This window comes from Erinaceus europaeus, chromosome 16 (assembly GCF_950295315.1).
Source record: "Erinaceus europaeus chromosome 16, mEriEur2.1, whole genome shotgun sequence".
Classification (NCBI taxonomy): domain Eukaryota; kingdom Metazoa; phylum Chordata; class Mammalia; order Eulipotyphla; family Erinaceidae; genus Erinaceus; species Erinaceus europaeus.
Window position 1 is genome coordinate 3534590 of NC_080177.1, and position 27769 is coordinate 3562358.

At 53.2% G+C, this 27769-nt stretch overlaps 2 protein-coding genes across 3 annotated transcripts in view; one reads left to right on the plus strand and one right to left on the minus strand.

The window, feature by feature from the left end:
• The window catches only part of DPP8 (dipeptidyl peptidase 8), a 46150-nt gene extending 32207 nt beyond the window's left edge, over window positions 1-13943 (plus strand). Inside the window, exons 14-21 of one of the 2 annotated variants that reach the window (XM_060174300.1) lie at window positions 1936-2088; window positions 2327-2462; window positions 4384-4529; window positions 5372-5518; window positions 6636-6788; window positions 10263-10405; window positions 11195-11306; window positions 13299-13943. In XM_060174300.1, coding sequence (XP_060030283.1) covers window positions 1936-2088; window positions 2327-2462; window positions 4384-4529; window positions 5372-5518; window positions 6636-6788; window positions 10263-10405; window positions 11195-11306; window positions 13299-13421 — 1113 coding nt within the window. In that variant the 3' untranslated portion in view covers window positions 13422-13943. The remainder of the gene's footprint in view (window positions 1-1935; window positions 2089-2326; window positions 2463-4383; window positions 4530-5371; window positions 5519-6635; window positions 6789-10262; window positions 10406-11194; window positions 11307-13298) is intronic. The other variant, XM_060174302.1, reaches the window with a different exon arrangement.
• Window positions 13944-17361: 3418 nt separating this feature from the next.
• LOC132533510 (uncharacterized) lies at window positions 17362-27414 on the minus strand. The gene is made up of 4 exons (XM_060175585.1): window positions 27341-27414; window positions 26335-26444; window positions 17950-18244; window positions 17362-17523 (listed from the first exon to the last, which is right to left on the minus strand). Exons 1-4 carry the CDS (start codon window positions 27389-27391, stop codon window positions 17362-17364), a joined length of 618 nt encoding a protein of 205 aa, XP_060031568.1. The 5' UTR covers window positions 27392-27414.
• Window positions 27415-27769: the final 355 nt, after the last annotated feature.

Consider the following 27769-nt stretch of genomic DNA (forward strand, 5'->3'; position numbering starts at 1 on the left):
GGATCCCCGTTAGAGCCCCCGGCTCCCCACCTGCACGGGGGTAGGTTCCCAGGCGGTGAAGCAGGTCTGCAGGAGTCTGTCTTTCTCCCCCTCTGTCTTCCCCTCCTCTCTCCAGTTCTCTCTGTCCTGGCCAACAACAACGACAACGATAACCAGAACAACAATGAAAAAAGAAAATAAGGGTAACAAAAGGAAAAATAAATAGATATTTAATTAATTAATTAATAAATAAATAAATAAAATAAGACACTTGGTTTTAGGAGCCAGGAGGTGACTTGGCAAATATGCTGTCTCTCGTGAGGACCTGAGTTTGATCCCAGGAACACTGTAGACAACGCCATGGAACAGCATGGATGGGGGGGCAAGGGTGGCCTTCCCTCTCTCCAAATTTAGAATAAAAGTGGAGCTGTGGGGGCGGCTCAGTGGACAGACTCACCCCTGATGCAGCATTAGAAAAGTTTTTTTTTTTTTTTTTGCCCCAGGGTTATTGCTGGGGCTCGGTGTCTGCACTACGAATCCACTGCTCCTGGAGGCCATTTTTCCCTTTTGTTGCCCCTGTTGTTTATTAGTGTTGTAGTTACCATTATTGATGTCGTTGTTGTTGGATAGGACAGAGAAATGGAGAGAGGTGGGGGAGAAGACAGAGAGGGGGAGAGAAAGACAGACACCTGCAGACCTGCTTCACCGCCTGGGAAGTGACAGGTAGAAAATTGTGTTTATTTAGTGTACTACCTATAGGAGAGTTTCACCTGAGAGAGAAGGAGAGAAAGGGAAGCCAGAACATCACCTTGGTGCTTGTGCGGTTCTGGGGATTGAACCGGGAACCTCGGGCATCAGCGCAGAGCTCTGGCACGCTCCATCTCCTCAGCCGCTGCTGGTAGACTTGAAAAAGGCACAAGAAGGAAGGAAGGGAGGGAGGGAAGGCCGTTCTTCAGACTCTGTGTAACGTGGGAGGAATATTAAGTGAATCCAGCTGTGAAGTAACTTGTTTGTTTGGAGTTTGGAAGACCTAGCCACGCTAATTTACTAACTGCATGAGGCATGAGTACTGAAATTCGTTGAGTTCAGTTTTCTTGATCCAATAAATACAACATCTTTCCAAACATCTACAAAAGATAAAAAAAAAAAAAAAAAAAAAAAGCACAGCCCATGGCAATATCGCACAGAGAAATGTGCAAGATAAACATTTTGAAGACTTTTTTTTAAAAAAATGATTTATTCCATTTTGTTGCCCTTGTTTTTTTATTGTAGTTACTGATGTCGTTGTTGTTGTTGGATAGGACAGAGAGAAATGGGGAGTGGTGGGGAAGGGGAAGACGGGGAGAGAAAGACAGACACCTGCAGACCTGCTTCACTGCTTGTGAAGTGACTCCCCTGCAGGTGGGGAGCCGGGGTCTCGAACCGGGATCCTTACGCCGGTCCTTGCACTTTGTGCCACCTGCACTTAACCCGTTGCGCTACCACCTGACTCCATTAAAGACTCTTAAGTGGGGACTCGGGCGGTAGCGCAGGTGGCGCAAAGTGCAAGGACCGGCGTAAGGATCCTGGTTCGAGCCCCTGGCTCCCTACCTGCAGGGGAGTCACTTCCCAGGCGGTGAAGCAGGTCTGCAGGTGTCTTAAAAAAAAAAATGCGTGTGTGACAGAGGGGCCTGAGCTGCATGGTGGCGTTTGCCTTCGTACAAGCATTGTCACTTTAATGAAAGAATGCCCTGGCTGACCAGCTAGGAAGCTGCCTTTGTTAGCCAACTCGGTGTCCCTTTGCCTTCTGAGCAGGACCTGATGTCAAGCTCTAAGTCATAAGCAAAGCCCCCTGGGCTCTAGTAACACTGGCGACCGATGTTTTAGAAGGGGCCCTAGTCCAAAGGGGACGCGGGACCGTGCAATTACTGCTGGCCCGGCTCGTGCTAGTGCTCGTCCTTGTTGCTGTCGTGGCAGATCCAGGTAGATGAAGCCAGAAAGCTGGTGTACTTCGAAGGCACCAAAGACTCTCCCCTCGAGCACCATCTGTACGTGGTCAGCTACGCCAGCCCGGGAGAGGCGACGAGGCTGACGGAGCGCGGCTATTCCCACTCCTGCTGCATCAGCCAGGTACGGGCTCCCTGTGCGGAAAGGGCTTGTGTGGGGCTCCTTCTCACCGACCTGCAGCAGGCCGAGTCCCGGGGAAACCTTAGAGGCTCCGTCTGAGCCGTAACCTGTGTGGCCATGTGTGCGCAGCGGAAGTCTTGTCGCACCCCTGCTTCTCATGCGCCTGCCTGCATCGGTGCGCACGATAGCAGGCGACCTGGCTTTCTTTCCCCTGGAAAGAAGTCATTCTCCTTTTTTCTAGCACTGTGACTTCTTTATAAGCAAGTACAGCAACCAGAAGAACCCACACTGTGTGTCCCTTTACAAGCTCGCAAGTTCGGAAGACGACCCGACTTGCAGGACAAAGGAATTCTGGGCCACCATTTTGGATTCAGCAGGTACCGTTTCTCTGAAGCTAATCTTGAGTAGAACTAATACATTGGTGCACCACACTGCCTTCGGTGTGTGTGTGTGTATGTGTGTGTGAGTGTGAGTGTGTGTGAGAGTGTATGTGTGTGTGAGTGAGTGAGTGTGTGTGTATGAGTGTGTGACAGTGTGTGAGTGAGTGTGTGTATGTGTGGGGTCCTGGACAGGCGTCCTGGTCCTTCCTCCGCATTGCCTGTCCCTGACTTGCTTGCTGAGTTTCTGCTGGAGCCCAGCCCTCATGTTCTATCAGCTACCAAGTAAGATTCGCTTCCTCCCGCCTCTGGCCAGAGCACAGCTAAGAGGCCTTTATAAAACTCAGGGAGTCGGGAGTCGGGCGGTAGCGCAGCAGGTTTAACGCACATGGTACAAAGTACAAGGACCAGCGGAAGAATCCCATCCCAGTTTGAGCCTCCGGCTCCCCACCTGCAGCAGGGGAGTCGCTTCACAGGCAGTGAAGCAGGTCTGCAGGTGTTTGTCTTTTCTCCTCTCTGTCTTCCCCTCCTCTCTCCATTTCTCTCTGTCCTATCCAACAATGATGACATCAGTGACAACAACAATAATAACTGCAACAGTAAAAAAAGTGCAACAAAAAGGGAAAATAAATACAAAAAAATTTCAAAGGGGAGTCGGGCGGTGGCACAGTGGGTTAAGCGCAGGTGGCGCAAAGCGCAAGGACCGGCGTGAGGATCTGGTTCGAGCCCCGGCTCCCCACCTGCAGGGGAGTCGCTTCACAGGCGGTGAAGCAGGTCTGCAGGTGTCTGTCTTTCTCTCCCTCTCTGTCTTCCCCTCCTCTCTCCATTTCTCTCTGTCCTATCCAACAACGATGGCATCAGCAATAACTACAACAATGAAACTACTACAAGGGCAACAAAAGGGGATAGATAAATAAATAGTAACAAAAAGCAAACGACTGCAGCATAATATGTTTGGAGGCATGTTATTTTTTATTTTTTTTATATTTTATGTATTTATTTATTTATTTGGATAGAGAGACAGAAAAAAATGAGACACCTGCAGCCCTGCTTCACCACTCACAAAGCTCTCCCCCTGCAGATGGGAACCAAGGGCTTGAACCCAGGTCAGCATATGCGCTCAACTCGGTATGCTGCTGTCCAGCCCCAGCAAGTACATTTTCAATAGGGTGTGATGACTGTGGAGCGTGAGGGTTCAGAGCACATAGGGAGGTAATGGAAAAGATAATTTAAGTAACTCTCCAATTTCCAAAGCCTTAACCACAGGCAAAACTCTGAACTGGCCGAGTTGACACCCAGGTTTCAACTTGCTATAACCATTCAAAGAGGGCACGTTTTCAACATAAAACCTTGGTACGGACAGGAATGTTAGGGTTTCTAGAAGTCGCTCCTCAGTTCTCACAGGAGCCTCGGGTTTGATCCTTGCTGCCATGTGTGGCCAGAGAGGTGCTGTCTGTTTGAGCCCTCTCTCTCTCTCTGTCTCTCTCTCTCTCCCTCTCTAGCAAAACAAATATATTGATTGAGGTGCTCTCTGCTTGAGCTCTCTCTCTCTCTCCCTCTCTCTCTCTCGCAAAACAAATATAGAGAGGTGCTCTCTGCTTGAGCTCTCTCTCTCTCTCTCTCTCTCTCTCTAGCAAAACAAATATAGAGAGGCGCTCTCTGCTTGAGCTCTCTCTCTCTCTCTCTCTCTCAAAACAAATATAGAGAAGCGCTCTCTACTTGAGCTCTTCCTCTCTCTCTCACAAAACAAATATTTTGAAAAAAGGTTTTAACCGATAAATGCTTTTGTTTGATTTCTCTCTTGTCACCTAAAAGGCAGTGTCTTTTCTCTGTGGGATCTCCCTGTGTCTCCCCCCTTGTGTTCAGATCATCAGGCTCCCCAAAGAACTTCTCTGATGGGCTCCATGCTGTCTCCTCTCAGGTCCTCTTCCAGACTACACCCCTCCAGAAATTTTCTCCTTTGAAAGTACGACAGGATTCACCTTGTATGGAATGCTGTACAAGCCTCATGATCTGCAGCCTGGAAAGAAATACCCCACGGTGCTGTTCATCTACGGTGGTCCTCAGGTGGGTGCGCTAGAGGCGGCCGCATGCTTGTGTGTGCGGAAGGCGCCGTCTGGGGCACCGGTGGGCCTCTGCAGGGGCAGTGGAGCAGTACTGCAGGTGTCTCCTTTCCTGTCTCACGCGTCATAAGAAACAGATAAGCTCCAGAAAAGGTAGAGGGTGGAGTCATGCACCAAACCCAGAGATGCCCAAGTATAAAAAGGTAAAATAGCTGGGTGGTGGCACACCTGGAGAGCTCACGCATTACCATGTGCAGGGACCCTAGTTTAAGCTCCAGCTCCACCTCCAGGGGGCAGCCTCGCAAGCAGTGAAGCGGGGCTGCAGGTGTCTCTCAGTCTCTCTCCCTCTCCACCTTCCCCTTCCCTCTCAATTTCATTCCTATCAAATAAAGAGGAAAAAGAAAAAAAAGGTAGGCATTGAATTCCCACAGGCCCAGCACTTCTGCTCCTGGATGTCCACAAACCGAGGAAAGCAGACTAGAGCAGGCACTGGTGGACCAGTGGTCGTTACGGCTTCCTGACACTGGCCAGAGGGGAGAGCGGGAGAGCAGACTAGGCAGCTCTGCCTGCTGCTCCTGCAGTTCTCCTTCATATCAGAGAGAATAGCAGACGCCACACGCTGCTCCCGCAGACTCTAGTTCCCTTCATATCAGAGAGACATAGCAGACGCCACACGCTGCTCCAATGCTTCTGTAGTTCCCCGCGTGCGTGGTGCTCCCCTCAGCTCCCGGCCATGAGTGTGGGCGCTGGCGTGTGCGGGGTCCACATGTTGCCAGGAGAGCTCTGCCCCGCCCCTCACTAGCTTCTGCCCCGCGTGCTGGGTCTCATGGATGTGTTTCTCCTCAGGTGCAGCTGGTGAATAATCGGTTTAAAGGAGTCAAGTATTTCCGCCTGAACACCCTGGCGTCTCTGGGCTATGTGGTCGTGGTGATTGACAACAGGGGCTCCTGTCACCGGGGGCTGAAGTTTGAAGGCGCCTTTAAGTATAAAATGGTATGTGGACATAGAGAGTTTTCCTCCTAAAGACAGGCTTGTTCTTTCCTGTGGGCTGTCTGGTGTGGAAGCCCAGAGAAAGAGTTGGGGCCGGGACGGCGAGGAGCCGAGTGTGCGTGTCAGAGCGGGCCTGGCAGGGGCGCTGCGGCTGGCACTCGCCAGGCTCGCCACACATCCCCCCCCCGCGTCACTCGGCAGGCCCGTGGCCGACACTTGTCCACACACAGATGCCCTTGTCTGTGTCGGACGCCCAGCTCAGGCAGTGTCACTTAGCACCAAGAGGTTTGTTCTGTCCTCTGTGGAGAGAGAATCCAGCTGACTGGCTAGCGCCTTCCTCGTGACTGGCCTCTTTCTCTCTACAGGCAGTTCCAAATGCTACCTTTTAGAGATGCCCCGGGTCCTTCCTGCTCTTTGGGAAATAATGAGAGTAGAGTGTCTCTTTGTTCAGGAAGGCAGGCACTGTGTTTGCCAGTGTGCCACACACGCTGCGTAAGATGCATTTCCTCCCACAGCCAGTTTTTGCCCGTATGTTGTGTCATCATGTAGGTTTTTTTGGTTTTGGCTCAGAGACGTGCGATTGAAATCCCCGCAGGCCTAGTAATACAGACAGGGTAGTGGAAGCAGGGGTTAGGACTTCCCAGAGCTGGAAGAAGTCGCTCAGTTCCTAGACGCAGGTGACAGGGACAGGAGGATCCCGTCTCAACAGTGATCGCTTCTGCTCTGCTCCACTGTTGACAGAAGTAGGACGGTCAGGCACATAAGTGCACACTACTTTCTTTTGTCTTTGGGTACAGGGAGGCTTGTTACAAGGAAGATGCTGACGTTTTAGCAGACACCAGAGCGAATAGCAGTGGCAACTACCCATATAAAGGGACATGAGGTCACAGCAGGAGAGACCTTTGACCCCCTCGAGGGGCCACTCGGCTCCCGGCCAGGCTAGCCACAGAAGACACAGCCTCTCCCCCACGACAGGTCCCAGTTATTCGGGCAACAGGCTCTGAGTCAGTGAGTTCTAGTCTGGAAGAAACTACAGGTGTTCTTAGCGAAAACGCGTATCCTCTGTAACACCGCTGTCGGAATGTGACTCCCGATCGAACGAGCTGTCCCCCGCTGACAGGGCCAGATAGAGATCGACGACCAGGTGGAAGGCCTACAGTACCTGGCTGCCCGCTACGACTTCATTGACCTGGAGCGAGTGGGCATCCACGGCTGGTCCTACGGAGGCTACCTCTCCCTCATGGCTCTGATGCAGAGGTCAGACATCTTCCGGGTAGGTGACTTCCCACCGCTCGTTTTTCCCCACATGGTAGGCGTGTCTGTGAGTTGGGGAGAACGGCAGTTTGCTGAAAGTTTCCAGATCTGGGGGGATCCTGAAATGTTGGGGTTTGTGTGTGACCAGCCATGTGTGGCGTCTGTCATGTGAGACGTCAGCTTGGTCAGTGAGCAGCAGGTTATAAACGCACGCAGAGACTGGGAGGTGGTCCCGAGGGACACGGCGCACACACCCGGACTGTGACACTCGGTCAGTGGTTGACTGCGAGCTCTGAAGGCAGGGAAGGCTTTGTCTGTCCCGGGCAGCACTGTCCCCTCAGCAGTGACACCCGCCAGGCAGGGAAGTCTCTGGGGAGTGCCTAGCTTGGTAGACCTGGGGCCTGGCTAGGAGACAGCTCGCCGTGTGAGGCACTGGCTTTACCATGACAGGGAAGAGGTGTCTGCGGGGTGGGGCTCTAGAGGCCCCAAGTGCCAGAGGAGCCCTGGCAGCAGCAAAAAAAAAAAAATCAAGAATGGTTACAATAATGTAAATAAATTATTTTTAAGATTGCTAAATAAAATCATTTTTTAAATCCGGACTTGGGGAGTTAGCCCACCTACTAGACTGTGTGCCTTGCCATGTGCAGGGACCCAGGCTGAGTCGCTGGTCACCACGTGGGATGAGCAAAGCGTCACAAGTGGTCGGGCAGTGTGGTGGTGTCTGTGCTCTCTGTCTTTCTGTCTCTGTGTCTCTCTCTTTCACCCTATGTCTTAAAAACGTGTGTATTCTGGGAGTCGGGTGGTGGTGTAGTGGGTTGAGCACATGTGGCGCGAAGCGCAAGAACCGGCATAAGGATCCCGGTTCGAGCCCCCGGCTCCCCACCTGTAGGGGCGTCACTTCACAGGCGGTGAAGCAGGTCTACAGGTGTCTGTCTTTCCCCCTCTGTCTTCCCCTCCTCTCTCCATTTCTCTCTGTCCTAACAACAACGACATCAATAACAATAATATTAAATACAACAACAGTAAAAAACAAAGGCAACAAAAGGGGAAATAAACAATTTTTTAAGTGTGCATTCTATGTCACCCACGTATACTGTGAATACACACGTGTTCACTTTACCCTCATTTATCTAGGAGAAGTGAAAACGTGTGGGCAGCTATAGTGATATGTGTTCTCCTTCTTTCTTTTTATTTTTGCCTCCAGGATTATTGCTGGGGCTCAGTCCATGCACCACGAATCCACTGCTCCTGGAGGCTATTTTTTTTCCCTTTTGTTGCCCTTGTTGTTTTATCGTTCTTGTTATTATTATTGTTGTTGTTGATGATGTCATTGTTGTTGAATAGGACAGAGAGAAGAGGGGGAGAGAAAGACAGACACCTGCAGACCTGCTTCACTGTTTGTGAAGCGACTCCCCTGCAGGTGGGGAGCCAGGGGCTCGAACCCGGATCCTTCAGCCAGTTCTTGTGCTTCGAGCCACATGTGCTTAACCCGCTGCACTGCCGCCCGACCCCCCTTGTTTTTTGCCTCCAGGGTTGTCACTGGGACTCGGTGCCTGCACTACGAATCCCCTGCTCCTGGAGGCTGTTTTTCCCATTTTTTTTTTTTGCCCTTGTTGTTGTTACTGCTGCTGTTGTTGGATAGGACAGAGAGAAATGGAGAGAGGAGGAGGAGATAAAGACAGACACACCTGCAGACCTGCTTCACCGCCTGGGAAGCGCCCTCCCCCGCCCCCCGCAGGTGGGGAGCTGAGGGCTCGAACCGGGATCCTTATGCTGGTCCTTGCGCTTTGCACCATGTGCACTTAACCCGCTGAGCTACTGCCTGGCCCCTTTTTATTTCTTTTCTTTCTCTTTCTTTTTATTGAGAGAGAGCGAGCACACACGCAGAGCACTGGTCTGGCATATGCCGTGCTCGGGATCAAACCTGAAGCCGAGATCTTATAAAGTAGCTGTCTACACACCTGCCTTAGTTATAGTTAGAAATTATACAGTGGGGGCCAGGTGGTGGCACACCTGGTTGAGGGCACATGTTACAGTGTGCAAGGACCTGGGTTCGAGACCCCAGTCCCCACCTGTAGGGGGAAAGCTTCACAAGTGGTGAAGCAGTGCTGCAGGTGTCTCTCTGTCTCTCACCCTGTCTATTTCCCTCTCTATTTCTGACTGTCTCTATCCAATAAATAAGTAAAGATAATTAAAAAAACCTGTACAATGCAAAGTCCATCGGCATGTGACCTGGAGGCGACACAGTGGCTAAGTCATGGGGTTCCAAGCTCAAGCCCCAGCATTGCATGTACCAGAGTGATGTTCTGGTCTGTTCTCTCTCCCCTCTCATTAACAAAAACATTCCACCAACATTAACACACACACACACACACACACACACACACACACACACACACACTCACACTCACTCGCTGAAAGAGCATATAGTTTAGAGACTAAATTAGAAAACTAATAAGGGTCAAAACAGAAAATCTTAAAGATGCTAAAAATTGTTGAGTGGAGATAATGAGAAGTGTTTGTCTTTTAATACTTGAATAGCTTAATTTTTACAGTAAAAATTCATCTTATTTTATTATTGGATTTCCAAACCGGAGCTGTGTCCATCTCTGGCTGATGGTGGTGCCAGAGATTGAACCTGGGGCCTCAGAGCCTCTGGGGTGAAAGTCTTTTGCAGAGCCGCTATGTTGTCTCCCCACCTGACAAAGATGATTTTTTTATACTTGCAAATATGAACTTGTATCAGCCCAGCAGGTGGCGCAGTGGCCAAGGAATTGGCCTCTCAAGCTTGACGTCCCGGTTGTCGTCCCTGGCATCGTATTTGCCAGAGTGAAGCTCTAGTGTGTGTTCTCTCTCATGGTCTCTCTCCCCCTCTCCCTCCCTCCCACCCTCCCTCTGCCTTCCTCCTTCCCTTCCTCTTCTGTCTCATAGGTAAATAAATCAATATTAAATCAATAAGATTGATTTTTGTCCTTGCTTGTTTAGTCAGATAATCTAGGTTACAATAACCTCAAGTAATTGCCTAGACTTGAAACTGTCAAGAAATAGTTAGAACACTTACTTGCACGTAAAAGTCTGTACGTGACCCTGAGAAGCAGAAAAGCGTTTCTATCTATTCTGCTCATTCTTTTAAGGTCTGAACTGCCAACAGAAGCTAAAAAAGGTGGGGGGGGGGGCTGCCTTTGTGGAGTACCTTCCCCACAAAGTGGCGCTGGTCGCACATCGTCCCACATGGAGTCGACTCTGGCGTGTTTACACGTTCTGGACCCTTTAACAAAGGGGCCGGTACTTCTGGGGACGTGAAGCCGCCTGACTCACAGAGGATCACGTTCCCGGCCCTGGCAGGCTGCTGCCCTAAAGGCATGTGTGCTCCCGCTCCCGCGTGGGGCTGAGGCCTCTGGGTGACTTAGGTGTACGCTGAGTGCTGGGGATGCTGGGAGCTGGCCACGCTCCTCCGGCTGGACGGCTCCTGACGGCCTGTTGTCCTGTGCAGGTCGCCATCGCGGGGGCCCCCGTCACCCTGTGGATCTTCTATGACACGGGCTACACGGAGCGCTACATGGGCCACCCCGAGCAGAACGAGCAGGGCTATTACTTGGGCTCGGTGGCCATGCAAGCGGAGAAGTTCCCCTCGGAGTAAGTGTGCGCTCAGACTCGGCTCTGCCCCCGGGCTGTGTTTTACTTAACAGACTCTCTTGCTCGAGGCCTGGTTGGTCCCAGGTTCAGTTCCCAGCACCACTGCACACCAGAGCTGAGGAGTGCCCTGGTCAAAAAACTAAAGAAATAAACCAAAACACGGCGTCATTAATAGTGATGAAAGCAGATTGTTATTTAATGGCGAGTCGAGACGCAGGGGCTGATTCTCAGAGCTCAAGCAGAGGCCGCCTCATGTGACTTGCGTGTTTTACAAAGCTGTATCTGAAGAATTCTTTGTGCTGAAACAAGTTAAGTACACAGTTATTTACACGCTGAAAGAGAATGATTTCTGCTTAAACATTTCCTTTGTAAAGATTTTATTTATTCACTAGTGAGAGGAGGAGGGAGAAAGAGACCCGGGTCATCTCTCTGGTGCACGTGCTGCTGGGAGTTGAACCCAGGACCTTGGGCTTGAGAGTCCAGTGCCTCATCCACTGTGCCACCTCCCGGACCATGAGCCGTGTTTCCCAGTAGTGTCATGCTTTGTGCTTGTGAATATGCGCTGGTGTGAGACAGGGAGTCAGGTGCCCAGCCTTTCTCCCTCTTCAGTCTTGCTGCCTTCCGTGCGGGACTTGGCTGACATGTCACAGATTTAATACGGAGACGGTTGGCTTCTTATTCCAGCATCACAGCAAGTGGGGGTCAGCCCGTTGTAGTTATTTTAAAGGAGTCAGATGACCTCCCCCTTGGCCAGCTTTCCCTGACTGTGCGATGTCTTTGCTTTCGCAGACCAAACCGTTTACTGCTCTTGCACGGGTTCTTGGATGAGAATGTCCATTTCGCACACACCAGTATATTACTGAGCTTCTTAGTGAGGGCTGGAAAGCCTTATGACCTACAGGTGAGTCGTCTTCTATTTGCTAGTCAAGGTAAGTAGTTACGAGGAATTGCTTACTTTGAAACAGGATGAACGGTGGAGGGGGCCTGGCATCTCTGTGGCAGACACAGGCGGAGCAGCCTCTGTCAGAGCCGAGACGGAAACTGGCCTTTCCGGTTGTCTGCGAAGCTGCGTGCATTGCCCCGTGTTGCTGCGTGGGTGTCGGGGCCCGGGAGGAGCATCTGGAACCCACCGTCAGCCTCCTCTGCTTCCCTCTCTCCCACACAAGGCTGGATGAAGGCGCCTGAGCACCTGTTGTCGGGGTCTCTGGGCCCTGCTGCCTGCTCTTGTCTTCTGCTGACCTGGATATGAGAGCAGAGCCCACAGTTCACCTGGGTCCGCTACTCAAAAAGCCAGATCAAAAGGCTGCTTCTGCTCCTCCTCTCTGTGAGCTCATCAGAAACAAAGCCGCCCCTTTGCCTTCTTGACGTTTCAGCTGATACTTATATCGGGGCACCGGGAATAATTGTCTGCAGCAGGCTTTGAGAGAGAGGGCAGAACTCCTCCACACACCCAGGGCTGGCTGGCTTGCTTTCTTCTCTCCATTTCTTTCTTTCTTTCTTTCTTTCTTTCTTTCTTTCTTTCTTTCTTTCTTTTCTTTTCTTTTTAAATTTTTTTCTCTTTTTTTAATATTTATTTATTTACTTATTCCCTTTTGTTGCCCTTGTTGTTTTATTGTTGTAGTCGTCGTTGTTAGATAGGACAGAGAGAAATGGAGAGAGGAAGGGAAGACAGAGAGGGGGAGAGAAAGACAGACACCTGCAGACCTGCTTCACCGCCTGGGAAGCGACTCCCCTGCAGGTGGGGAGCTGGGGGCTCGAACCGGGATCCTTACGCCGGTCCCTGCGCTTTGTGCCACATGCACTTAAACCGCTGCGCTACCGCCCGACTCCCCCTTTCTTTCTTTCTTCCTTTCTTCCTTTCTTTCTTTCTCTTTCTTTCTTTCATACTTATTCCCTTTTGTTGCCTTTGTTTTATTGTTGTATTTGTTATTGACGTTGTTGTTGTTGGATAAGACAGAGAAATGGAGAGAGGAGGGTAAGACGGGGGGAGAGAAAAATAGACACCTGCAGGTGGGGAGCCAGGGGCTCAAACCAGGAACCTTACGCTGGTCCTTGCGCTTTGCTCCACGTGCACTCAACCCGCTGCCCAACTCCCAGGGCTCTTTCTTTTTTTTTTTTTTTTAATTCTTTTTTAAACCATTTATTTATTTATTTATTTATTTATTTATTTATTTATTATTGGACAGAGACAGAAAAATTGAGAGAGGGAGGGGAGATAGATAAGAGACAGACACCTGCAGCCCTGCTTCACCACTCATGAAGCTTTCCCCCTGCAAGTGGGGACCAGGGGCTTGAACCTGGGTCTTTGTGTACTGTAATGTGTGTGCTTAACCAGGTATGCCACCTCGCGGCCCCCTCCAGGGCTCTTTCATACACTGTTCTGTCGACCAGTGTTTCTTATATAAGATAGTAAAACGAAAAGTTTAAAATGTTGATTTTTAAATCATAACAGTAAACTATTACATTAAGACAAATAACAAAAAGCAGTTTACTGAGAAAAGTAGCATTGCTTTACAGTTTATGTAAATCCCTTTAACACCTGATTTCATAAGGAAAGCATCTAAATAATGTCTTTTCCAACACGCAGTCTGTCTCTCCCTCCCTCCTCCCCTCCCTTCCTCCCTCCCTCCCTCCCTCCCTTCCTTGCTTCCTTCCTCCCTTCCTCTGTCCCTTCCTTCCTTCCTTCCTTGAGAGCCACCACCCCCCCCGTGAACTGGGCCCTGGTCTCCATCTGAACCCTTCTGTAAGCTTGTAAGGGAGAAGGGTCTGGAGGTGAGCTGTGAGGAGAGCTCAGGGAGGCTGTGCTCCAGTCTGCTGGAGTCTGGGGACCTTAGGAAGGACTTGTCTTACTAAACTGTCGCTTCCGCACCTTGATTTTGTCATTGTCGTTAAGATCTATCCTCAGGAGAGACACAGCATAAGAGTTCCTGAGTCCGGAGAGCATTATGAACTGCACCTCCTGCACTACCTCCAGGAAAACCTGGGCTCCCATATCGCCGCTCTGAAGGTCATGTGATTTCCGCCCGTGGGCCGGTGCACTGGCTTTTGACGGAGGAGGAGGAGGAGGAGGAGGAGGAGGAGGAGGAGCTCTGATCAGTGCGGCACACAGGCTCCATCACCACGTCACTTCTGCTTTGGGAAGCCCGTCCGGTGCCATACAGCCCTGCGGCTCATGAACGCTGACCCGGCCCCTGACCCCACACTCTGCGTTGAATGGCGTGTGCTTTCACGGGGTCCAGAGATCCCATGAAAACTTCTGAAAGAAAGAAGACGCTAGCCCCTGCCCCACACTACCTGATTTTCACTTTCAGTAGCGTTATAATCCCATGGACTTAATTGTTTTTACAGTATAATTCTGAGTTCGTTCAAATCTGATGACATAAGTGATTGGTTTGGTTTGGTCTGAACCCAGACTTTCTGACTAGTTGCAGATTTGAGAGTTGCACTTCAATGTAATTGAATAACTTATACTTCATTGCCTGGGTGTAACCAGCATGTCATGAACTAATCACTATTAAATCTATGACTTAACCAGTCACACATGAGTTCTCAAGAGTAACTTATTGGCCTTCAGAATTGACTTCAATTGACTTGACTTCATTCGGGCTCTGAGCAAGCAGTCTGTAGCCAGTGCCCGCCGTCTCAGTATAGATAGCTCTCGTGGATGCTCTGCCAGTGGGACTTCCTTCGGCTTAAAGCTGAGTGACTGTATGTGGGGCGTGGATCTCATGAGTCTTAGCATATTGATAAGTGGAGGCAGACAGTTGTAGTCAGATGACTAGAGCTTAACTCTTTACAAGCAGTTGCTTTTCCTTCAGGAACAGGAAAAGGACATCTTCACTTTGATTGGGGCTGGTAATTTCTGCCTTGCAATGCCCCAGAGTTCTAGGGAGGGGGAGGGAGTCACGTGGTGTGGAGACTGAGCAAAGGGGAGAGTCTGCTGGAGACCCCAGCAGAGGTGAATGTGACTGACTCCGAATATTCCTGGAGAAAACAATGGAGAAGTGAGGTCAGCCCCTCGACCGCCTGTCAAGGAGACCCGAACTAAGCAGCCCTACTTGCCGTCACAGTTACAGGTTCACTACTGGGGGGGGGGGGTCTGGGGGGGGAATTGCTTTTATAATTTTAATTCTCTTTTGTTGTTATTTTTCTCTTCATTTTGGAAGCCTTATAGATTTGAGGCTTACCCTTTTTTAAAAGCTTTTTTTAAATAATTTATTCTCTTGTTGCCCTTGTTGGTTTAGTGTTATAGTTATTACTGTTGTTGTTACTGATGTCGTTGTTGTTGGATAGGACAGAGAGAAATGGAGAGAGGAGGGGAAGACAGAGAAGGGGAAAGAAAGACAGACACCTGCAGACCTGCTTCACTGCCTGTGAAGCGACTCCCCTGCAGGTGGGGGCCGGGGGCTCGGAGGCTTACCCTTTTAACATGATTAAATGTAATGGAGATACCGTGAGCTTAAAATCGAAAGGTTTCCCAGCAGCCTCTCTGTCTTCAACGGGTTTCTGGCAAGCCATGATTCTTTCTCAGTGTTCTTTCTGGAGTGGTTGTGACCTTCCCCTGGTTTCGCCCTCCCTGCCGACTGGTAAGGGAGCCAGCTGACAAGCTTGCAGGCACCGACTAGGATCTGTCTTCTCCTCTGTGCCGGGGGTGGGGGGCTAGCTAGGTCACCTTGGAGCCAGTAGAAGGAAAAGCACTAGGGGTTCAGTCTTTCCATCACAGTCCTGACAGTTTCTGGTAGACGCAGTGCTCTAGGAAAACTGCTTTCTCTTCACCCCCAGTATAGAAAGAGCCAGCATCTCCCCAAGGGCGGGTCGGTGAGGGCTGCTGACTGTCGCCGAGGGCCACTGGGAGGTGGAGGAGGGCCAGCCGCGGCAGGCGACCTGTGCTGCTGTCCTCGGCAGGATCAGGTGTTGCCGGCTGCGTATTTCTCCCGAGTCAGAGGCACCTCACTGCTCTTCCTGCCCGTCAGCGACACAGATGGTCTCTACATGCTTACGATGTTGCCCCGTGCCAGAATTTGTTTATATTTCTCTCACTGAGCTGGATAACTTTTCTTCCCCACTAAGTGTTTCCCCGGTGGCCCAAGTATGGACCTGACTGGAAGGTGAGTTTGGGTGATCGGCCTGCAGGGTTCCGCGTGAGCTCACGTGCGCAGGAGAAACGCAGAGGGTGGCTGTGGACCTCTGCTTCCCGGGGACCGTCCCCTCCCTGTGGAGGCTGTGTCCACAAAGCCACATCTGCGGCTTTACCGGAACAAGCCGTAAAAGACCGCCGGTGCACTGCTGTGTCCACAGGCTCTGCGGCCTTTCCTTCCCTGAGCCGAAACGCTGCTGTTGGCTCTCCCGGTCCGATCACTGCTGCCCCTTCAGCGAGGAGGGGCTCCCCACTGGCTCCGCTGGCACCCCCTTCAGCTGACTCCACTTGCAGAGATGGCTCCTGACTCTGGCAGAGTCGATGCGAGCAGTCTCGGTAGAAACCTCAGTACGCCTACTGCTGCCCGGTGTCTGGAGACGCCTCTAAAAGAGCTGAGTGTGAAAGTGGGTGCGGGCCAGGGGTGCCGGGGCAAGCACCGCAGGCCAAGGGCGGGCTTGGTGACGGGGTGCCTCTGAGCAGCCTGCGAGGTGGTGAGCACCGGGGCTCGGCATCTAGACGGCCTGGAGCTTTATGAAGGAATGGCAGCCGTAGCAATCTGCACAGGCTCCTGAGCTGAGTCTGGGCCCCAGACCACATCAAATCGAGGGGCTGAGAGTCAACAATTTCTACCCCCCGCTCCCATATTAGGGAGCTGCTTTCTGCCCTGACCCAGCTTTCTGCTCCTTTCCCAGCCATGACATCATCTCCCCAGACAATAACTTGGATCTACCTGCATATCAGATTTCAGGCTCGGGGGGAAAAAAAACAATAGTATAGCCACAGGCCCTTCGGAATATAACTAAAATATGCCTACTAGCTATCTACAAAATGGAGGACCCCCTAACTCTTCTTCTGCACTATTCCAGCCTTTAGGTCCACGATTGATCAACAATTTGTTTGGCTTTATATGTTAACTGTTTTCAGCCACCAGGTTCCAGATGCCAGCATGATGCCGACCAGACTTCCCTGGACAGACGACCTCACCAATGTGTCCTGGAGCTCCGCTTCCCCAGAGCCCTGCCCCACTAGGGAAAGAGAGAGACAGGCTGGGAGTGTGGATCCACCTGTCAACGCCCATGTTCAGCGGGGAAGCAATTACAGAAGCCAGACCTTCCACCTTCTGCATCCCACAATGACCCTGGGTCCATGCTCCCAGAGGGATAAAGAATAGGAAAGCTATCGGGAGGGGATGGGGTACGGAGTTCTGGTGGTGGGAATTGTGTGGAGTTGTGCCCCTCTTATCCTATGGTTTAGTCAATGTTTCCTTTTTATAAATTGAAAAAAAAAGAAGCTACACCGGGTGGGTTGGGGTGGAGCCCAGGCCCTCCTGCTCACTCTGAGCAAGTCCTTGTGGGCTGTTTCCAGACTCCATCCTGGAGGGAACGGGGTTGGGCTGAGAAACGAGGCAGGTCTGACACTGGGCTGGTGGACTAGAACCTAGCAGCAGTCGGGTGAACGGGGCCACAGCCGCTGGCCACTTGTCTACCTGGAGGAAACGGTGGCATCACAGACCACGTCTCCCTTGCCAGGGCTTGGAGGTGTCTCCCAGAGCCTCGAGCCCTTGCGTGCGGCCTTCCCGACGAGGGGCCAGAGACAGCAAGCCGGGGGGCCTGGCTGCACGCTCCCCTCGGGCCGAGCCCTCTTGGCTGTGGCGCTGCTTGTTCCAGGTTCTCGCTTACCAGAGGGGAGACGCACAGGACACACACAGGAGTCGCCCTCAGCCGCGGCCAGGCACGGCACCTGCCACAAGCCTCCCGGCCTCTGATTCAGCAGGGGTTAACTGAGACCTAGAAGAGGCAGATTTTGACACCGGTGTTTACTAACATATTCCTATGAGGCATTTTTCAAGATGGCGAGAGGCTGCTTCTCCCCGGTGAAATGTCATCGCCAAGCCACTTAGCAGAGCAGGACTCTTCACTCGGGGCGTCCTGAGCTCACTCGGATGGTCACACGGAATGTGTCTTCCTTGGCGAGGTGGGGGCTGGGGAACAGAGTGCTCGCTCAGGTCTGGGAGCCCTCCCTCCTAGCCCCCCGAAGGAAAAAACAAAAAGGCCAGCTGGGATGGGCGAGGCGAACCCCATTCCCAGCTCCTGGTCGGGACCCGCGCAGCTTCTCCGAGCGCCGCCTTCCCGCCCCTGCCCTGCCCCTGCCCCTGCCCTGCCCCTGCCCCTGCCTCTGCCCCTGCCCCTGCCTCTGCCCCTGCTCCTGCCCCTGCCCCTGCCCTGCCTCTGCCCCTGCCCCTGCCCCTGCCCCTGCCCCTGCCCTGCCTCTGCCCCTGCCCCTGCCCCTGCCCTGCCCTGCCCCTGCTCCTGCCCCTGCCCCTGCCCCTGCCCCTGCCTCTGCCCTGCCCGGCCTCCTGTCTGTCTGCAGCCTAACAGTGGGCAAGGCGGCGGTGCCTGCGTCTCACCTGAACACTCGTCTCGGTCGTACTCGGCACTACTGGAGTGGAGGTCTTGAGTCTGGGAACTCGAGTCTCACGCACAGGGTCGCCAGCCTCACCCGGTGCTGCGAGCTGGCGGAGTCCCCATCCGCAGTCACGGCTTTTAGTCCTGTCAGGTGGAGCACTGGTTCTTGGTTGCAGTGAAGACGCTGCTAGGATGGGTTGATGAGACTTTCTGCCTCTCCTCTGCTCCTCGTGGCACAGTCCTGTGCTCACCGGGTGACTGCACGAGGCTCGCAGTGCGGCACCGGCCACCAAGCACCTGGAGCCCGAGGCGGGAAGATGTGCAGGGAACTAGCTGGAGTCACTCGGACCCCTGCCGGAGGCCTCTGCTCACTCCCCAGCAGGTCTCGAGGCAGTGGAGAGCAATGTGGTCTCCAGAGGCCTCTCCAGAGGGTGCAGGAGACGCAGGTCAGAACTCCTCCAGGGGGAGTCTCCAGGCGCAGCGGGTTAAACGCACGTGGTGCGAGGCACATGGACCGGCCTAAGGATCCCGGTTTGAGCCCCCGGCTCCCCACCTGCAGGTCTGCAGGTGTCTGTCTTTCTCTTCCCCTGTCTGTCTTCCCCTCCTCTCTCCGTTTCTCTCTGTCCTATCCAACAATGACGACAACAATAATAACTACAACAATAAAACAAGGACAACAAAAGGGAATACAAAAAATACAAAAAAAAAATAAAAAAAAAAACACAAAAAACTCCCCCCACAGCAGCAAATCTGTTTGAGAACAGACACCATGTGGTGTCCAGAGCCCCTGGGAAAAATCTATGCAAAACGTTACTTGGAAGAGCCTGTGCTCTAAACAGAGGGACTTGGGCTTTATCAGCTTCTCAAAGGAATAATGATCTAAAAAAAGATGGGTTCAGGCTTGTAGAGTTCAGCGTCTGGGATCTGGGGCACCCCAGTGGGGAGGGTGTTGGTCTCTGGTTCAGCCTGGGTCCACTGCCACAAGCCACTTCTCCTTTGAGACACGGATGGCCCAGTGGCCCTGGGCTCTGCTGCTCCATCAGACCCAGCATTGCGGCCCTGGACTGCCCAGCCTGACTTGGCTCACTGGATGCCTGTGAGGAAGCAGTGTGTGGGGGTTATCTTCTCTGGGGCGGGGGTCGGGGGCAGGTGACCAGGTGCCGGGATCCTCGATCTCTTAAGACTGAAATGTCCTAAAACCGAAGATGTTAACGATCTGTAGGAAGTGGGAGCAGGAACAGATCTTAATCAGGAAAAGATGGTCCTGGCCTGAAGTGGGAGTTCCGTCAGGGAGGAGGCCAGGCTGAGCTCAGAGCACAGGACGGGGCGGGTCTTGGCCTGACACCTCTCGGAACTGGCCTGAGAAAGGGGTGGGGTGTGCTCGGAAGGATAAGAGTTTGGAATCGGACAGACTTGGGTTCAGGTTCAGTCATGGCCTTGAACGAGCCTTTTCCTCCTCTAGCCTCCAGCTCTAAAGGGGTTCTCGTGCCCCCTTCACGGCGAGCACGGCACAGGGGCTCAAAAGGAAGTTAGCAAGTTGAAGGTCAGTGCCAGCTGTCTGTCGGCTAGCTGGGGAGCCAAGCGACACTGGTTGGGGACAGTGACGGGAGCAGGGAGGCACAGAAACCTCCCCGGTGGCCGGGCCCCCAGAGCCGCTTTCACATTCTTGCATGTGACCCTAGGGTGTTCATTGGGGTGCTCGTGGGGGCACCCCATGGTCCCTATGAGCAAGTGACACCGTTCCCAACCCTCACTCGTGCTGGAGGACGGAAGCCTCACCACTTGTAGAATCTTCTTCGCGACCAAATCCTGCTCCATTTGCCTTTTGTGATAAGCTCGGAGATTGCCAGCTGGACATCACCCTTTCTCCCATGCTGCCTCAGGCCTGGCTCAGTCCAGTCATGGAGGTGGATCTGAGAACAGAAGGGCTGAGTGCTGGCCAGGCAGGGCAGGGTAGGGCAGGGCAGCAGCCGGGAACCTGGGCTCCGACACCGAGAGCCAACCACCCGCCATCCACTGGACCTCTTCCTGCTGTGTGACCTGAGGCAAGTTACTTAGCCTCTCTGTGCTATGGCCCGGGAGAGAGCAGTTCTCAGCTCACTGTGCTGAGTACAGGGGCCCTGGTGAAGAGGGGCCAGAGTGACCTCAGAAGCGGGGCACTGGGGAGCAGGGCATCCAGCCAGGCAGTGGTGCTTAGAGCCAAGGAGGGAGGATAGCTCGGGGCAGGAGACGCCCGGCGGGGCTACACAGAGACCCACAGCCCCTCCACTTGTAGGTGCTCCTTTGATCACGGGGCCCTTGGGGCCCAGCCAGGGGCTCAACTTTTTTTGTTTTGTTTTTTACCAGAGTACTGCTCAGCTCTGGCTTATGGTGGTGTGGGAGATTGAACCTAGTGTGAGAGTCTTTGCAGAACCATATGCTGTCTCCCCTGCCCTGGGTTGATATATATATATATCACCATTCACAAAGCGTTCCCCCTGCAGGTGGGGACTGGGGGCTTGAACCCGAGTCCTTGTGCGCTGTAATGTGTGCGCTTAACCAGGTGTGCCACTCATTATTGGCACACTCATATATGGCCCCTCATATTTTTTTAATTCATTATTTATTGGATAGAGACTAAGAGACATTGAGGAGGGGAAATAGACAGAGAGAAACACCTACAGCACTACTTCACCCCTCCTCACACCCACCCCACTGCAGGTGGAGACAGGGGGCTCAAACCTGGGTCCTTGCACCCCCCCTCCCTGCCCCCAGGAGTCCAGCCTGGCTCTCCCCGAGGTCCCAGGCCCCACTCTGGTGTGCGCTCGCTCGCAGAAGCTGATGCTATAAACGCACTCGCAGACCTTTCCATCCTTCCACTCATACCTCACTTTCCGTTAATAGCCACCTCCAGGACCACCGTCTGTCAGACATCACTGAAGCTGAATCGCTCAAGGCACCCCAGGAGCCAAGCCCGGTGGGGACGCCCCTCCCTCAGGGGGAGGCCTCTGCCAGCTGTAAGGTGCCCGTCTCTGCCCTCCCGAGTGGCCCCTGTCACCCGAGACACTGGCAGGGACATGAATTATGTACAGAAAGCCGCTGCTGTTTGAGACTGAGGAGGCCAGAGCCTGGGGAGCGGTGCAGGTGGGAGCCTCCCTCTCCCTTCAGGCGGTGAAGCAGGTGTGCAGGTGTCTGTCTTTCTCTCACCTTCTCTGTCTTCCCCTCTTCTCTCGATTTCTCTCTGTCCTATCCAACAACAACAATAACAATGATAAACAACAAGGGCAACAAAGAGGAAAAAATAGCCTCCAGGAGCAGTGGATTCATAGTGGAGGCAGGAGTCCCAGCAATAACCCTGGAGGGATCAAAAAAAAAAAAAAAAAAAAAAACCCTTAGCTATTTTCCTTAGAAAGAGAGAGATGCTGGCTTGGGAGGTGGCGCCATGGATAAAGTATTAGGTTCCCAAACATGAAGTTCTGAGTTTGATCCCTTACACCACTATAGGTAGAATGATGTGTTCTCTCTCTCTCCCTCTCTCTCTCTCTCTCTCTCTGTCTCCCTCCCTCTCTCTTCTTTCTACCCCTCCCCCACACACACCTTCTCAAGTATCTCTCTCTGGAAGCCTCTCTCACAATTTACTCCTGCCTGGTGGCTTCTAGGTGGCCAGCCTTCCAACATGGTGGTCCGGGGCTCCAAAGGGGCATGTCCCCCAGAGAGGGCTGGGCAGGTCCCCTTCGCACTCTGTCCTCTGCCTGCTGTATGCACGAGGGGAGAGGAGGGTGCGCAGCTTCTAGAAGGGAAGGGGGCTGGAGAGAGGTCCACTCCTATACTCCTGGCTCAAAGGAGTTCTAAGAAGTGCTTTTGAAGATAAATAGTCTGGGGAGTCAGGCTGTAGCGCAGCGGGTTAAGCGCAGGTGGTGCAAAGCACAAGGACCAGAGTAAGGATCCCAGTTCGAGCCCCCTGCTCCCCGCCTGCAGGGGAGTCGCTTCACAGGCGATGAAGCAGGTCTGCAGGTGTCTGTCTTTCTCTCCCCCTCTCTGTCTTCCCCTCCTCTCTCCATTTCTCTCTGCCCTATCCAACAATGACGACAACAATAAAACAACAAGGGCAATAAAAGAGAATAAATAAATATAAAAAAATTTTAAAAAAGAAAAATAGTATGGACAGGGAGATAGTACAGTGGTGATGTGAAAAGACTTGCATGCTTGGGCTCCAAGGTCCCAGGTTCAATCCCCAGCACCACTACAAGTCAGAGCTGAGCAGGGCTCTGGTTATAAAAGAAGAAAGAAATCTCTAGAAGTATATTACTGAGGTGGGGGTAGATAGCATAATGGTTATGCAAAGAAACTTCTATGCCAGAGACTCCAAAGTCTCCAGTTCAGTCCTTGCCCCACCATAAGTCAGAGCTGAACAGTGCTCTGGTAAAAAGGAAAAAAAAAAAAAGAAGAAGAAGAAAGAAAACTATATTACTGATTCAAGGTAATTTTTAACATACATAACTAAAATACCCTAGAGTGGTACATGTTGATTTTAAATACATTTTATTTAATTTTTAATGAGAGAGACACAGAGAGAAACCACAGCCCTGCTCAGCTCTGGCTGATGGTAATGCTAGGGATTGAACCAGGGGCATCTGGTGTCTGGGGTTCTCAGAAGTCTTTTGCAAAACAATGATATTGTATGCCCTGACCCTTTACTTGTTTATTTTAAGGAGAAATACAGAGAGAGGGAGAGGGGGAGGAGAGAGGAGGAGAAGGAAAGAAAGAGGAGGGACTTGCTCAGCTTTGGCTAATGGTGGTGCTGGGGACTGAACCTTGGACTTTGGAGCCTCAGGCACAAGAGACTTTTGCAGAACCACTGTGCTGTCTCTCTAAGCCACATAGTGATGTTATTTATCTTTTATTTATTTATTTGATAGAGACAGCCAGAAACTGAGCGGAAGGGGGAGACAGAAAAAGAGACAGATTGTGGTGTGGGAGGTGGCGCAGTGGATAAAGCACTGGATTCTCAAGCATGAGGTCCCGAGTTCGATCCCCCGAAGCACATGGACCAGAGTGATGTCTGGTTCTTTCTCTCCTATCTTTCTCATGAATAAATAAATAAAAAAAATTCTTTTTAAAAATGAAAGAAAAAGAAAAGAGGCAGAGAGACACCTGTAGCACTGCTTCACCACTTACGAAGCTTTCTCCCTGCAGATGGAGACCAGGGGCTTAAACCCAGGTCCTTGTTCATTGTAACACATGTCCTATGGCATCACAATCTGTGTATTATACTAAGTTTATTAAGCTACTTTCTGTGTGTCTAACAGCTCTTGCTTGAATTTGGAGCATGTACATTTTAAATTGTTGTCTACACTCCTACAAATGAGTACCAGTTTCACTCTGATCTCGCCAGCATCATCTGGGATCTTTTGTTCTTTTGCTACTTATTGGCTCAGCCAGGTACGCCACATCGACCCTTTATTTATTTTTGCAATATTTTGATTCTAAATTATCCCCCAAAGGTGTGACTTCTCAACAAGCAGAACTATCAAATTTGATTTGGGGACCAAAGGAACATTGAAACTGAACCATGTCACAGGATTAAAAGCCGACAACTAGCTTTCACGATATGATTATGAGGGGCCAGGTGGTGACACACCTGTTCAATGCACACATCACAAGGCACAAGGTCCCAGTCCCCACCTGCAGGGGGGAAGCGTCACAAATGGTGAAGCAAGGCTGCAGATGCCTCTCTGTCTCTCTCCCTCTCTCTCCCATTTCCTTCTCAATTTCTCTCTCTATCAGATTAAATAAAGATTTAAAAATCTAAAAAAAAAAGAAGTCAGGTGGTAGCCCAGTGGGTTAAGTGCATGTGGCATGAAGCGCAAGAAACAGAGTAAGGATCCTGGTTTGAGCCCTGGTTCCCCACCTGCAGGGGAGTCGCTTCTTTTTTCTAAATTTTATTTACTTATTTATTTGATAGGACAGGGATAAATTGAAAGGGGATGGGGAAGTAGAGAGGGAAAGAGAAAAAAAGCACCTACCTATAGCCCAGCTTCACCACTCTTGAAGCATCCTCCCTGCAGGGGCAGATCGGGGCCTTGAACCCGGATCCTAGTGCAGGATAGCATGTGCGCTCTACCCTGAGTGCCACGCCCGGCCCCCATGTCTTTTTTTCTTGACTGCAGTGCCAGGGAGTGAACAGAGAAGCTGGTGCCAGCACTTAACCACAGGGCAGCCTCTCTGTTCTATTTTCTTTCCTTTTTTTAAATTCTATATACTTGGAAAAGAAGGAGAGAGACACCGGCACCGATCCACCACCCCTGGAACTCTCTTTGTGTTGCCAGTGGTGCTGCCCTGTGGTGCCAAGGCTGGGGGCTTAGACGACCGGCATTCTCCCTGCTGAACTATCTCCCGGCCTCACGTTCACTTGAGACGGTGCCCACTCTCAGGCACTCCAGGCCTCTCACTCCCCTCGTGGTGACAGCTCAGGGGCCTGGGGAGGGGAAGAGAGGGAGTAGGGAGGGGAAGGGAGAGAGGGGAAGAGGGAGGGAGAGGTCACCCCTGGCTGGGAAGCACAGCCCTCCTTCCTCATCAGGACCAGGCTGGCAGGAGCCTGTCACCCGCGCATGGGACCTGCCTCAGACAGGAACCCGGAGTCCAGCACTGAGCTGAGCGCGCAGCTGAAAGGCCCCTGCCCTCACTCGTGGGGGGACGGGGGTCAGTAGGAATCAAGGAAGTAAAATAAAGGACATGTGAAAAAGAAGGGGGGCAGCCCGGGAGGTGGTGTAGTGGATAAAGCTTGGACTCTCAAGCTGGAGGTCCTGAGTTCAATTCCCAGCCAAGCATGTGCCAGAATGATGCTCTGCTTCTGTCTACTCCCCTCACTCTCTCTCATAAATAAATAAATGCTAAAAAAATATTTTAAGACATTTATTTATTTATTTATTCCCTTTTGTTGCCCTTGTTTTGTTCTTGTAGTTATTATTGTTGCTGTTATTGTTGTCATCGTTGTTGGATAGGACAGACAGAAATAGAGAGAGGAGAGGAAGACAGAGGGGGGAGAGAAAGACAGACACCTGCAGACCTGCTTCACCGCCTGTGAAGTGACTCCCCTGCAGGTGGGGAGCCGGGGGCTCGAACTGGGATCCTTCCGCCGGTCCCTGCGCTTTGCACCACGTGTGCTTAACCCGCTGTGTTACCGCCCGAGTCCCATATACTTTTTTTAAAATAAAAGATGGAAGAGAAAATGAAAGGGAACAGGCAGAGTGGGGGCCATGAGGGCGGGAGTTGGGGTGCAGTGAGCAGAGGTCCTGTCTTGCCCTAGTGGGGGGGCTGCCTTTGGGGTTCTTGGGGTCGGGGGGGGGCAGGAGAGATGGAGGGCAGCTGAGCAGCTGAGGCTCAGAGGATGGTAGGAGGTGAGGGGCGTCCAGGGGTCTGTAGAGGGCAGCGCAGAGCTGCAGCTCCTCCCACCCAGCCCTCCCCCCAAATAAAAGGCATGAAAAGTCTGCCTTGGGGCCGGTGGTGAGATAGCTCCCTGCTCAGTGTGCTGCTTTGCCACCAGCATGACCCAGGTTGGAGCCCAGTCCCCACCACCCTGAAGGGCGTTTTGGCGCTGTGGCCTCCTTCACTGTGTTTATCTGTTTACTTATTTATGAGAGAGAGAGACAGCCCAGAGCCCTGCTGGCTGATGGTGATGTGGGGACTGAACCTGGGACCTCAGAGCCTCAGGCAAGAGAGTCTTTTGTAGAACCACTGCGCTGTCTCCCCAGCCTCCCCCCCTTTTTTAAAAATAAGATTCGCTTATCAATGAGAAAGACCGGGAGAGAACACCAGAGCATCACTCTGGCCTGTGCGACACTGGGGTTCAAACTCAGCCTCATGCCTGAGTCTCCTGTGCACCTCCTCCTGGATGTCTGTGTCTGTCTGTCTCTCTCTCTCTCTCTCTCCCCCACTACCAGGGCTATCACTGGGGCTCGGTGCCTGCACCATGAGTCCACTGTCTTTTTGAAGCCATTTTTCCCCCTTTTCATTTGATAGGAAAGAGAGAAATTGAAAGGGGGTGGGGGATAGAGAGAGAGAGAGACACCTGCAGCCCTGCTTCATTGCTAGTGATGTTTCCCTCCTGCAGGTGTGGACAAGGGGCTTGAACCTTGGCTTTGAACTGTAACATGTGCACTCTACCAAGCGTGCCGCCGCTCCATCCCATACCCCCTTCTCTCTCTCTCTTTCTCTCTCTCTCTCTGAAAACATCCGCCTGGAGCTGTAAAGCCAGCAATGACAAAATAAAGGTGACCAGTTCCTGGGGGCAGAGTTGTGGAGTCACTCTGGGAGGCCCTAGCTCAGCAGACACAATACAAGGAGAGAGGGGAGTGAGGAGAGAGAGAATGAATTCCCCCCCCACACAGCGAGGGCCAACTTCACACCTCACCCCTGCAGTCCAGCTCCTCTGATGGGGGTCCTCCTCTGCCTCCCCTCCACTGTACCTGGGCTCCCAGTGCAGACAGTATTGTGGGACCCCCCGGGCTGCCTCTGGCTGGGACAGAGAAGGCACATCTGCTCAGAGGAGGGAAGCTTCTGGAACCAGCATCGGGCTCAGATCCTGCGTCTGCCCTCAGCCCGAGGTCCCCACACACGCCCCCCGGCCCAGCCTGTTTCCCAGCCTGTCCCACAGCTGCTCAGACCAGAGGCCCTTGTCCCTGGGAGGTGGCAGGAACCTGGGCAGCATGGGGACAAGGGGTGAGGGGTCCTCAGCGGGTGTGTCCAGCCCTTGCCCCCGGGGTTCCCCCAAGCTCCCTGGGCTCTGGCCAGAGCTTCTGTCCCCAATTCCCCCAGTGCCTCCAGATCCCCCAGCCCCCCACACCTCCCAGCACTCCCAGCACCCGGACCCCACACCTGTGCCAAGAGGGCGTCCCCAGTCCCCTCATTCCAAGGTCCCCCCAAGCCCCTCCGGTTTCCCTAAACACCCAGCCCTTCAGCCCCTCCAGCCCCTCCGCTTTCCCTGTCCCCCACAATTCTCCCAGGCCTCTCCCTCCAATCCCCCCAGTCCCTCCAAGCAACAGAGGCCCCTCCAAGTCCCTCAAGTCCCCCACCCCTCAGGCCGCAGGCTCCTGTCACTCCCCCAGGCCCCCCTAAATTCCCCAAGCCCCTCGCCCACTCAAGCCCCCAGGCCGCTCTCAAAACCCGCGCTCCAGGCCCCCGAAGCCCCCCTTTAAGCCCCCCCAGACCATCTCAAACCCCCGCCCCAGGCCCCCAAAGCCCCTCGACGCCTCAAGCCCCCAGACACCCCTCAAAACCCCACCCCCTCAAGCCCCCCAGGCCTCTCTCAACCCCCCTCCACAGGACCCCCAAGCCCCCCACCCCCTCAAGCCCCTCTCAAACCACCCAGCCCCAGGCCCCCCCAAGCCCCCCAGTCTCCCCGCACCCACTCACCCCGCACCCCCGCGCCGGCAGGGCGCCCCCTGGCGGGCCGGCGCCCAACATGGCGAAGGCGGGGCGGGCGCGGTGGCTGCCTGCAGCCGGGGCCCCCGCGCCGTCCCCCCGCGCCGTCCCCCCGCTCGGCCCCCGCTCGGCCCGGGCCCCCGAGGCCGCGCCCCCGCCCCGCCCGCCCGGGCCACTGCTCCCGGCGCCTCCCCCGGCGCTGCGCGGCCCGGCCCCATGGCGCTGGGGGACGCGGGCGGCCGCGGGCTGGTGGCGCTGACCTTCTGCCTGCTGGCCGCGCGCGGTAAGACGAGGGCCGGGGGCTGCGGGGAGGTGCAGGAGGCTCCGCACTGCGCCGGGCGGGGACCCCGGGGCGCCGGGTCGGTGCCCCGCGCCGGCCCGCGGGTCTCGGCCTGGGCTTGCGGGGTGTCCTCGGCCGCG

Coding starts and splice junctions, on each gene's coding strand:
- LOC132533510 (XM_060175585.1), bottom strand. CDS start 27,391: ATGTTGGGCGCCGGCCCGCCAGGGGGCGCCCTGCCGGCGCGGGGGTGC. Junction 26,445..27,340: donor TGCCGGCGCGGGGGTGCGGG/GTGAGTGGGTGC, acceptor TCTCTGTCCCAG/CCAGAGGCAGCCCGGGGGGT. Junction 18,245..26,334: donor AGCTGGACTGCAGGGGTGAG/GTGTGAAGTTGG, acceptor CTCGGGCTCCAG/GTGCTTGGTGGCCGGTGCCG.